Source organism: Tupaia chinensis, unplaced genomic scaffold, assembly GCF_000334495.1.
Source record: "Tupaia chinensis unplaced genomic scaffold, TupChi_1.0 Scaffold000359_1, whole genome shotgun sequence".
Lineage (NCBI taxonomy): Eukaryota > Metazoa > Chordata > Mammalia > Scandentia > Tupaiidae > Tupaia > Tupaia belangeri.
Window position 1 is genome coordinate 1,981,742 of NW_006159855.1, and position 12,604 is coordinate 1,994,345.

The following is a 12,604-nucleotide window of genomic DNA, read 5'->3' on the forward strand; positions in this document are numbered from 1 at the left end:
AGAAAAAGGAGAGAGACAGGTAGGAATTTTTGACAGTCTTGCTATATGACTCGCCTGCCCCAGCCTCCCCAATAGCTTGGCCTACAGGCCCATGCAACTGCATCCAGCATGTTCAGGTTGGCCTGGGAATTAAACCTGGGCTCACATGCAACTTCCAACCTAAAAAACAAATTTCAACTTATATCCTATTCTTCTTGCAGAGAAGTATAATACAGTAAGCAAAAGGATCTCGTGCATAAAAATATATTAGCATGAAATTCTGTGGAGGAAATAAAAAGGTAGTATACTTGAGTTCAGAGGGGAAAATATAAAATATCTGACTGTTAGAGTTAAGAAATTTCAGAATTTTATAAACAGATACTAGTGGATACAAAATTGGTGTATTTGATTCCACTAGATACATTTTAAAGGGTTAGGCAACAATTTTGTTTTAAAATGTTGATATTTACAGGGCTGGCAAGTGGTGTGGTGGTTACAACACTAAACTCCCTCATGGCCAACTGTGGTTCTAGTCCCAGACCTAGCAGTTGGATTTCTCACTTTCTCTCTCCCTCTCTCTCCTTCTAGCACACATGACCTATAAAAATAAATAATAATAATAAAGTTAAATAAATAATTCTTTTTAAAAATGTTGATATTTGCAAGAGATCACATTCTCTAGACAAACTTATACTAAAAATCTTTTGGTGTCAAGTTAAAAAATGTACAAATGAGGGATCAGCAGGTGGCATAATGGTTACGTAGCTGGATTCCCACAAAGTTGACCGTAGTTTGAGTCCCAGGCCCATGTATGTGCATGCCCAAAATTCCAAGAGGAGCGCAGAGGAAAAGGAATTGGGGGGTTGTCATCCCTCTGGGGGATGATTTCTTATTGTTTTTGGTCTCTGTCTCTGTCTTGTCTCCCCAGCAAGTGCACACACCCTATGGCAAAAATCTCTCTTATAAATAAAAAAAAAGTACGAGTGATACACAGTTTTCCAAGATTCTTTCAGGAGGTATATACCAGTGACCAAAGTAAATTTGAAGATTGCTGTCTAGGTCACCTCCACTCATCTTTTAAATATTCCAAATACTGGGACCAGCAGATGGCACAGCGGTTATGTCGCTGGACTCCCACAGAGCTGACTGTGGTTCAAGTCCTGTAGTTGGTGGTTTCAAAATCATCTTGGGCACATATGTGTGTGTGTGCCCAAGGTCCCAGGAGAAAAACGGAGAAAGGACTGCGGCGTGGCCATCCCACCTGGGGGGTGATTTCTCACTTTCCCTCTCACTGTCTCTGTCTCTCCCTCTCTCTGGTGAGTACATGTGCCCGAAGGCAAAAACTTCTTTTATAAAAATCCCAAATACCATACATCTAAAATTAAATTCTTTATCCATCACCTGATCTCAACCTTCCTTCATCCTACATTTGTACTTATGGTCAATGGTACTAGTCCCCTGCCCCAGAAACTAGTGTAAACTGCAACTGTGCCTGCTTTTCTCATCCTAGGCAGTTGCCAGTCCTGTTGGTTCTCTTCTACCCCTTTCCTAATTTTTTTTGGAGAGGTTTTTGCTACAGGGTACATGTGCTCGCCAGAAAGACAGAGACAGAGACAGAGACAGAAAGGGAGAAATCACCCCCCAGGGGGGATGGCCATGCCGCAATCCCCTCTCCTCCATTCTCCTCTTGGGATCTTGGGCAGGCATGCACACATGCCTGGTGTGTGAGTTTAAGCCACCAAGTCCAGGACTCAAACTGTGGTTGACTATATGAGAGTCCAGTGACAGCCAATATGCCAGCTGCTGGCCCCCCCGATTCTGCCCCTTCCTTCCTCTTCTACTGTTACCATCACCATCATCTCTCTCCTGTATGACTGCAACAGGCCCCTAAAGGAGTTGGTCTGCCTCTAAACTGTCCTCCCACTCTCTTCTATCCCACTGCAAGAGCTATCATTCAGCCAACCAGTTCAGATGGAGCACTTCCTAGGTCAAAGTGCCTGCAGAAGAAAATCCAAACATATTACCATCATGATAAGGGTCTCCTGAACCAGGTCTCCAAGACCTGGCTTCAAACTGCGATTCCAGGGTCATTCCTTTTCTGTTTCTCCATTCATCCAATCAATTATTCACCATGTGCAAGGTCTGATCTGTACCTTCATGCCAGGAATGTCAGCCCGGAATTCTTATTCTTTGTGTGTTAAAATGCATTCATCTACCATTTCACATGGATATAACCAAAAAGACAGACATTAACAAGTATTTGTAAGAATATGGAGAAAATGGGACCCTCCCACACTGCTAAAGGTAATGCAAAGTGGTACAGGTGCTTTGGAAAACAGCTTAGTAGTTCTTCAAAAGGTTAATCATACAGTTACCATAAGACCTAGCAATTCTACACGTAGGTATATACCCAAGAGAAATGAAAGCATGTGTCTGCACATTTATTCACAAATACTCATGGTGGCATTATTCTTAATGGCCTAAAAAAAAAAAGTAAACAGCTCAAACAGCTACCATGTGGTGGATAGATAAATAAAACAGAGGGTAGCATCCATAAAACAGAATCTTTAAAAATAAAAGGGATGAAGTACTAATACATGCTGTAACATGAACCTTGAAAACATTGTGCTCAGAGGAAGAAGTGTCACAAATGGTCATATATTGTAATGATTATGTTTATATGTAATGCCAGAATAAGGAAAGCTCTACGGAGACAGGAAGCCTAGGACTGCAGGATAAGGGCAAGTGGGAATTGACTGCTAATGGATATGGAGTTTCTATTAAGGAAGACAAAAATGTTCTAAAATGAAATGGTGTTGATGGCTGCACAACCCTGTGAACAAACTAAAAAAGCACATTGTATCACATACTTTAAACAGGTGAACTTTGTGGTATATAAGTTATATCCCAAAACAGCTGTTAAAGTCTTTTTTTTTTGAGAGATTTTTTTGCTATAGGGCATGTGCACTCACCAGACAGACAGAGAGAGACAGAGCAACAGAAAGCAAGAAATCACCTCCCCCCCTGGGGGGACTGCCACACCGCAATCCTTTCTCCTCCTTTTCCTCTTGAGATCTTGGGCACACATATACACCAGGTCCGGAACTTGAACCGCGGTCGACTACATGGAAGTCCAGCAACATAGCCATTACACTAACTGCTGGTCCCAGTTGTTAAAGCTTTTTTGAAAAACCACCTTTCAGCGTAGCCTCTGTGGTATAGTTGGGAGTGTATTGGACTTTAAAATTGGAAGCCACACGCTGATCCAAGTTCCTGGTCTGGTTGGCATGTGTGCCCAGTATCCTGGTACGCGGGAGTACGTCTCTCTCTCTGTTACTTGCTCACTCAAGTACTCTATCATAAAACAAAACAAAACAAAACAAAACCCCATTCATCCTACAACACCCGCTTCTTTTACAAAATTATATCTGGCTCCTCCTCACAAACAGTTATATGTTAACTTTGGGCTTAGTTATTTTTGCCTTTCTGAGTTCCTGCAATCAAAATTTATGTCTCTAATCACTACTTTTCTTTGCAATTTGGTATAGTCTTCAAAGGGTTCTGAAACCATATTGCTGAGGTTTAACACCTCATTCCAACTCTTGCTAGATGTGTGACCATATGCAAGTTACTTAATCTCTTTGTGCCTCAGTTTCCTCAATCATAGAATGGGAAGAATAGGAGTACCTACCTCATAAAACTTTTGTGTGAATGGGGGCCAGCAGGTGGCATGGTGGTTACAGGAGCTGAATCATGGCCACATGGCCAACCATGGTTCAAGTTCTGGACCTAGAGACCTGAAAATCATGTGGGGTGTGTGTGTGTGTGTGTGTGTGTGTGTGTGTGTGTGTATATGTTCAAAATCCCAAGAGGAAAATGGAAAAGGGACGTGTAGATGGCCCTTCTTGCGGGGGGGGGGGGGGGGGGGGTGATTTCTCACTTTCCCTCTCTGTCTCTAGCCAGCTCACATGTCCTATGACAAAAACAAAACAAAACAAAACAAAAAATCCAAAGCTTTTGTGTGGATAAGTGAGTTACTACACACACAATGCAAAACCAAAAAAAAAAAAAAAAAAAAAAAGCAAAAATAAAACAAACGGTGCCTGGTATATTGTACAGGCTAGGTATGTAAGTGTTAGTTACTATTATAGCTAACCTTTTGCTTCTCTTTGCTCTTTCTCAGTCTATAGTTTAAGGTCTTAAGGGAGTAGATAAAGCCTTGTTTTATTATTCACCCTTGTACTTCCCACAGAGGACTGTAGAAGCTTTGGCTTCAACCCTAAGGATACCTGACATCACCAGGGCCAAGACATAGCAGCAGCTGGGCAAATTTAATTCAAACAAGGGGATGACTACCAGTAGAAAAGATCAGGAACAAGTGCACAAGAAAGTGTTCCTTAAAATCTTCTACAATATGGGGCTGGCAGGTGGCATGGTGGTTAAGCTCTGGACTCCTACATGGCTGACTGCAGTTTGAATCCTGGACCTGGTGGCTTGCTTTTTCACTTTCTATCTCTCACTCTCTCTGGTCAAACGAATGATGAATAAAATTAAATAAAATAATAATAAAAAAAAAACTTCTACTATACTTCTGCTAAGTGATTAATACATCCCCAACGCAGAGAAGTAACCAATATATTAAGAATTAAAGAGGCTTGGCAACCAGCAGTTAGCGTAAGGGCTATGTCGCTGGACTTCGACCGCGGTTCGCGTCCCGGACCCGGTGGCTTAAAACTCACGCCGGGCGCGTGTGCGTGCGTGCCCAGGATCCTGAGAAGAGAAGGGATTGCGGCGTGACCATCCCCAGGGGGTGATTTCTCGCTTTCTGTCTCTCTGTCTCTCTCTGTCTGTCTGGCGAGCGCATGCGCCCTATAGCGAAAATCTCTCAAAAAAAAAAAAATTAAAGAGGCTTATCCAGATTTTCACATTTTACTCATATTTAACAAAATTCCTCCATATGTTTCATTTATCCATTCTTACTGAGTACCAATTACACACAAGGCTAGAGTCTAGACATATTAGAGTTTGAATATGTACAGTCTTACTTTCCCAGACAGATCGCCTCCCCATAGTACAAGGAAAAGAGATTGAAAGTGTCTGCCTCTAAATAAATGTTTATTATTTATTCAAGCATAAATCAAGAGTCCTATACTTAAAGTTATGCAGAAGATAAAGAGCATTTATATAACTTATTTATTTTTTTCAAGAATTATTTATTTAAGGACCAGCAGATGGCGTAATGGCTACTCTCTGGACTCCCATGTAGTCAACTGCAGTTCGAATCCTGGACCTGGTGTGTGTGTGTGTGCCCAGGGTCCCAAGAGGAGAATGGAGGAGAAGGGATTGCAGCATGGCCATCTCCCCTGGGTGGTGATTTCTCGCTTTCTGTCTCTTTGTCTCTCTCTTGTCTTTTCGGAGAGTGCACGTGCCCTATAGCGAACCCCCCCCCAAAAAAGAATTATTTATTTAATTTTATTTATTCATTCATTTTTCTTTTTTAAAAATTTGACCAGAGAGAGAGAGTGAGTATGGGAAAATGAGAAAGCAAGCCATCAGGTCCAGGACTTGAACAGTGGTCAGCCATGTGGGAGTGTCCATTGCCTTAACCAGCAAACCACCTGTTGGTCCCTATATAATTTATTTTAATTAGGAGAATTTAGCAATTAATAGAACTGACATAAAAGAATAGTAAACTACATTTGGTATAAGCTGATGGAAAAAAGCTAAAACCAAGTACCTATTAGGAAAAAGAAAAAATTTTCATAGATCAATGTAGCAATGTAGAAGCAAATTTCTTGCACATATGTTATTTATTAGAACATCATATATAACAGGACTTTTTTTGGGGGGAGGTCAGAGGATGCGTGTGCTCACTGGAGAGAGAGACAGAGAGAAAAAGAGACAGAGAGAGAGAGCAGAAGCAAAAATGCACTCCCCATGGGGCATGGTCACTAGACAATCCCTCCTCCATTTGTCTCTCTTTTCAGGATTTTGGGCATGCACATGCTTGGCATGTTTTTCAAGCCACTGGATATAGGACTTGAACTACACACAGTGGTCATGCAGGATCTAGTCACTAACCACCAGACCACAGGCTGGCTTGAGCATTTTAAATATAGTATTATAACACATATCAATATGGAAACAAAATATTTTTTCTCACAAATCTTACACAAACACTCCTCTGCAAGTAAGATTCAACTAAAGCATTCCATTTCAAATTTTAGGATTACACACACAAAATTCTGAGGGCTCTAAAATTCTTGTACTCAAGTGTGACCATCAGTGCTATATAAAAAGTGCTATTAGCGAGACCAGCAGGTGGTGTGGTGGTTAAGGTGCTAGACACTCCCACATGGCTGACCACAGTTTGAGTCCTGGACCTGGTAGCTTGCTTTCTCACTTTCCCTCTCTCTCTCTGTCCCTCTGGTCAAATTAAAATAAATTAATGAATGTATGAAATTAAATAAATAATTCTTTTAAAATAAAAAGGTGCTATTAGCAACAAAATATTTTAGGCTGGACCCAAATAACTTAAAGTCTAAAACTGGGAGACCAACAGAAGGCATAATGGTTATGTCACTGGACTCCCACATAGTTGACCACGGTTCAACTCCTGGACCTGCAGCTTAAAACTCATACCCAAAATCCTGAGAGAATAGAGAAGGGATTGTGGCATGGCAATTCCCCCAGGAGGGGATTTCTTGCGTTCTGTCTCTCCTGCGAGCAAACACACCCTATAGCAAAAATTTCTCTCTCCCTCTCTCTCTCTCAAAAAAAAAACAAAAAAACTGAAAGTACTTGAATTCACTGTTTTAGATCAGATCATTCAGATACCAGTTTAAACTGCAAAGGTCTTTGCAGCTATCTTAATCTAATGAACCTCTTCATAGCCTTTAAACAGAACTTTCAGTTCTCCTAACCTTCTGCGAGATAAGGTTGTTGTTTTTATTGCTGACAATATTTATAGAGCCAATCTGTCTTTATTTTCAAATGAACAAAAACTGCTCTAAAAATTCACCCCTATATCCTGTTTAGTCATTATTCTTCAGGTACACTACATTTATATTTTATCCCTTTTTATTCTTGGAAGAGAATGCATATGAGACTGAGAAATAAATTAAAAAAAAAAAAAAGGAGGAGAGAAAAAGAGAGAGAAACACCTTCAACAGGGTCTGGTCACACCATGATCCCCTTTCTCCAATCTATCAGCTACCTGTTGTGTTTCAAGTTGACCAGGCCAGGGGTCTGAGCCTCAGTCAGCTATGTGGCTTCTAGCACTGCAGATCAGTACTCTATGGACTATCCCACAAAGTCAGACTCACGGTAATATTTACATTTCAAACTCAAAGTGTTTACTAATAAACCAGAAGTAAAAAAAAAATTAACCTTGGTATACAAGAAATGTTCAAAACATATTAGCCAAATGAATGAACCTACTAAAGAATACATCTGTCTCCATAAACTCAGGAAGAAGCACAATACACACACATATATACATATATACATATATATATATGTGTATATATATATATATATATATATCAAAACACACACACACACATTTCATGTTTGCTATCAGGTAGGTGCACTAGAGAAAGACATAGGGAGAAGAAAAATGAGAAATCACCCTCCAGGGGGACAGGGAAAATGGCCAAACCACAATCCCTTCTCTCCCATTGTATTCTTGGAATTTTTGAGCACATATGCACACCTGCCTAGCTGTGAGGTCTGGGACTTGAACCATGCAGTTGGCCATGTGGGATCCAGTGCCTTAATCACTATGGCACCTGCTGGCCAAAGGAATATATATATTTTAAAGCTATTTTATTCACGATAGAGAGAATGTGCATATACACGACAGAGAGAAAAAAAAGCAACTTTGATAGAATCTTACTACACTGTGATCCTCTCTCCTGAGCCCTCCAGCTCATCAGGGTCCTGAGTACACACATATACATGTGGCATGTTTTCAGGCCAACCCAGGGATCTGAGACCGGAGGATATTTCTTTATAGTAATTTTGTTTGTTTGTTTGTTTGTTTTACTATAGAGCACATAACTCACCAGAGAGAGAGAAAATGAGAAAACACTCCCTGCAGTGACGGGAGAGGGGGAGGCCATGTCAGTCTCTTCTTGGGCTTTTGGGCACACATGTACACCTAGTGTTGTGTTGAAGCCACTGGGTCCAGACTTGAACTTGAACTGCACAATCAGCCCTGTGGGATACTGTACCCTAAACTCCACACCACCTGCTGGTCCCTAGAGTAGTTTTTGTTACTAAATAATTATAGATTTGGGGGCAACAAAAAGCATTTGAGATGAAAACAAAGTAAAAGGGCTGTTTTACTGCACACAGTCTTTGGACCCTTTTTTTTTTGGAGAGGTTTTTGCTATAGGGTGCTCACCAGAAAGACAGAGAAAGACAGAGAGACAGAAAGTGAGAAATCATCCCCCCAGGGGTGGTAGGGGGATGGCCAAGTTGCAATCCCTTCTCCGCCATTCTCCTCTCGGGATCTTGGGCACACACGCATACATGTCTAGTGTGAGTTTAAGCCTCCAGGTCCAGGACTTGAACTGCGGTCGACTACATGGGAGTCCAGCGACATAGTCATTATGCTAACTGCTGGTCCCGTATTTGGACCATTTTTAACATCCTGGACATAATTGGGACTTTAGAGAAAATGGCAAAGCAGGGTCATCCATTCACCTCATAAAGTTTACTCTGAGGTGAGAGATCAAAATTAGATAAATAAAAGCTAACTGATTACTGGACTATACTAGAGTCAACAGATACGGTGTACACTTTACCCCTACTTCCAGAGTAGGTACTGGGATAGAGTTCTAATTTCAGTAAGTGAAGAAAGCCCTAGGATGTTGATTCCCAAACTTTGCTGCACAGTGGAATTACTTAGGGAAATTTAAACAAACAAATAAACAAACAAACAAAAGGCCAGCTCCTAGTCTCAAATGTTCTGATTTAGCTGGCCTCAGGTATGACTCTGAGCACTAGAATTTTCAGAGCTCTACAGATGATTCTAATGTGCATACGTCTATATTTCTGCTGGCCCTAGTGTTTTTAAATACAAGATTTTCATTTTTCTTTCCTTTTTTTAAAAGAGAATTATTTATTTTTAATTTATCATTATTATTTTTTAATTTGCTGCAGGGCACATGTGCTCACCAGAGAGAGAGAAAGAGAGAGGAAGTGAGAACGTAAGCTGTCAGGTCTGGGACTTGAACCACAGCTGGCCACGTGGGAGCCCAGCCCCTTAATCTCCACACCACCTGCTGGCCGTCATTTTTCTTTTTAATTTTTGCTAGAGGGCACATGTGCTAGCCAGAGACAGGGAGAGAAAAAGTGAGAAAGCAATGCCCATGAGGAACGGCCACACTGCACCCCCTCCTCCAGCTCCCCCTCCTTTTGGGATTTTGGGCACATATGCACATGTATATGGTATATTTTTCAAGTCATCAGGTCTGGGACTTAAACCACACAGTCTGCCATGTGGGATCCAGCTACCTTAAGAACTATGCCACTGTCTGCCCCAATACATGACTTTCAACAACTTACACCTGAGGTCTGAGAATTTTCAGCTGAGTAAGGATGTCCTTTTGTACCCTTGGATTAGCTGTGGCAGTAAGTGCCATCACTGGAACAGAAGGAAACTTCTGGCGAAGCATATTCATTCTTCTGTAATCCTGACGAAAATCATGTCCCCACTAGTTGGAAAAAAAAATAGTTTTCAGACTATTTGGATCTTTCTGATATAAAAATCCAACTGATCAACAAATTAAGAACTACATTATTCTTCAGTAAAATAGAACAGTCCACTCAGTTTGGGTTTTTCTTAAGTTCCAAAAATGTATGATGGGTTTTTAAAAAATTTGTTAAAAATGCCTATTACAAAACACACACAGGGAACCAGCAATTAGCGTAATGGCTATGTCGCTGGACTCCCACATAGTCGACTGCGGTTCACGTCCCGGACCCGGTGGCTTAAAACTCACGCCGGGCGCGTGTGCGTGCGTGCCCAAGATCCCGAGAGGAGAATGGAGGAGAAGGGATTGCAGCATGACCATCCCCTCTGGGGGGGTGATTTCTTGCTTTCTGTCTCTATGTCTCTCTCTGTCTGTCTGGCGAGTGCATGTGCCCTATAGCAAAAACCTCTCCAAAAAAAAAACACACACACACACACACGTATTGCAAATTTCTTTTTTCAAAATAAACTTGTACTTTAATTCTATTTTTTTTAATGAACGTTCTTAGATCCTGTTGTACTATGGTACATAAAAATAGTATTTACCTGACTGACACAATGTGCTTCATCAATAACAAAACGCGCCAAGAGTTGCCTCTCATAGAGATTCTCCAGAGTAGAAATCAGTCTGTTACTGGCACACACCTAGACCACAAATGTTTTAGATATTTAAAAACATTAAAATACATCGACTTAATGATTTTGTCTTTAAATTACATTCCAATTTAAGTTGTATTAAAATCTCCATAAAATTGGTTCTTATTTCAATCTATGAAGAGAACAGCAGAAGTAACAGAACATACTAAATCAGACATTTCAGAATGTTCAACCACATTCAGGAAACAGTTTATTTATTAGGTCAGTATTTCTAAACCCTTTTTCTGCCTTAATATATCTGAAGGCCACCACATATTTACATTGGTAACAGATGTAAGTGTATGCAATGTTCTATGGCAGAAAGCACAAATCCACATACATTATTTCCTAAGTCTGTTTATAATATTGCCTAGAAGCAATGGTAACCCAGCAGCAAGGAGCACATTTAACACCCACATTATCACAGGGTAAGCCAAAAGGATATGGAAAGTCAGCATGATGGAGCTTTTTTGTGTGAAATCTAAGACAATTAGAACAACAAAATACATAATGATAATTGACTGTAATCGACCAAATAAGCTAAGAATCTGTAAGTTCATATTGATATAAATAAGTGTGTGGAATAAGTGGGAAGAAAGTCCTTCCTTATAGTACAATGCCACCAACTACATTAGAAAAATCCTAAGCTGGCATCTATTATAATAACTCATTTGGGGAAGAATCATCAATGGATGCTGAAACGTGTGGGTAAAAGTCTGATGAGAAACAGCATAGTTACATAGTCTCAAAGTACCCCACCAATAGGATATCTACTAATTACAAAGGACAAAAAGATTCAGCTGCGGTGGTGTAGGTGGTAAGGTGCTATTGCACAATTCTGGAGCCACATGGGAAGGCCTCAAGTTCAGATCCCAGGTTAACCTGAATACAACAGGCACACCCACAAAATTTTTAAATGTTGACACAATTTTTGATGTACAGTATAGTACAAAGAATTCCTGTAAAACTTTCACCTGGAAACCTCAAATGGTAACATTTTACTGTAGTGGTTCATCATTCTTTTTCTTTTTCCTAGAAGATTTGATTGCGGGTAATTTCCTGGCTGGCTGGAAACCGGGGAGGAGTACCATGGCATGGTAAGACCCTGATGAGGGTACCTCTTTATTACGAAAGGAAAAAAAAAAAGAGACATAACTTTTCAGTGGAAAAGCCTGGCAGACACCACCATAACCAAGCAATCAGTCCACTAATACCAGCAATGGAATGAACCAACGTCTAGTGCCTCCTAGTAGGATAGGCGAGAACATATCACCACTTCTGTGATATTCCTGCCAAAATAAGTAACGTGAATCTAATCAGGAGGAAACATAAGATAAAGGCCAAATGAGGGACAACTCTCAAAGCAACTGGCCTTTACTCTGTAAAAATGTCAAAATCATGAAAGACAAAGTAGAAACTAGTGAGATTAAAAGAAATTAAGGGGACTAGAAGTTGGCGTAATGGCTATGTTGCTTGACTCCAATGAAGTCAACCGCGGTTCGAGTCCTGGATCTGGCAGCTTAAACTGACGCCGCGTGGGAGTGCATGCGTGCCCAACATCCTAAGAGGAGAATGAAGGAGAAGGGATTGCGGCGTGGCCATCCCCCCCAGGAGGTGATTTCTCGCTTTCTGTCTGTCTGTCTCTGTCCTTCTGGCGAACACACGTGCCCTATGGCAAAAACCTCTTCAAAAAGAAATTAAGAACACAGGACAACTGTATGCAGGCCATGATCTGGGATTTTCTTTTATGGTTAAGGACACTACTGGGACATGATAAAATTGGAATAAGGTTTAAAGATTAAGAAATAGTTGTACATGTCCTGATTATATTAACTATACCAAGGCTACAGAAAAGATTTTCTTTTTAGAAAATACACAATGAAATATTTAGGGTTAAAAGATATGTCAACAACTTACTCCAAATCAAAATTTTCAGGAAAAAATAGAGAAAAAACAATAAACAATTACAGTGAAATGATATCCTTGAGTTTCTGGAAGAAAATTATGCAGGAATCTCTAGTACACATCAAAAATTATATCAACATTTAAAAATATATACATTCGACTGGTTTTTAACATGGAATTTAAAAAATAATATCAATACAAACCTTTTCTGGAGTAACATAAAGAAGCTTTATAATTGGGTCTTTTTTTGATAATTGGAGATAAATATTTGTAGCTTCAGAGTCAGTCTTATCACCTGTCAGATATGTAGCTGGAATCTAAGTA

The 12,604-nt window shown here is 40.3% G+C and overlaps 1 protein-coding gene across 1 annotated transcript in view; it reads right to left on the bottom strand.

The window, feature by feature from the left end:
• The window catches only part of BLM (BLM RecQ like helicase), an 82,918-nt gene that overhangs the window by 44,209 nt on the left and 26,105 nt on the right, over positions 1-12,604 (bottom strand). The window contains exons 9-11 of the mRNA XM_027773563.1: positions 12,484-12,597; positions 10,286-10,384; positions 9,553-9,701 (exon numbers count right to left, since the gene is read on the bottom strand). Coding sequence (XP_027629364.1) covers positions 9,553-9,701; positions 10,286-10,384; positions 12,484-12,597 — 362 coding nt within the window. The remainder of the gene's footprint in view (positions 1-9,552; positions 9,702-10,285; positions 10,385-12,483; positions 12,598-12,604) is intronic.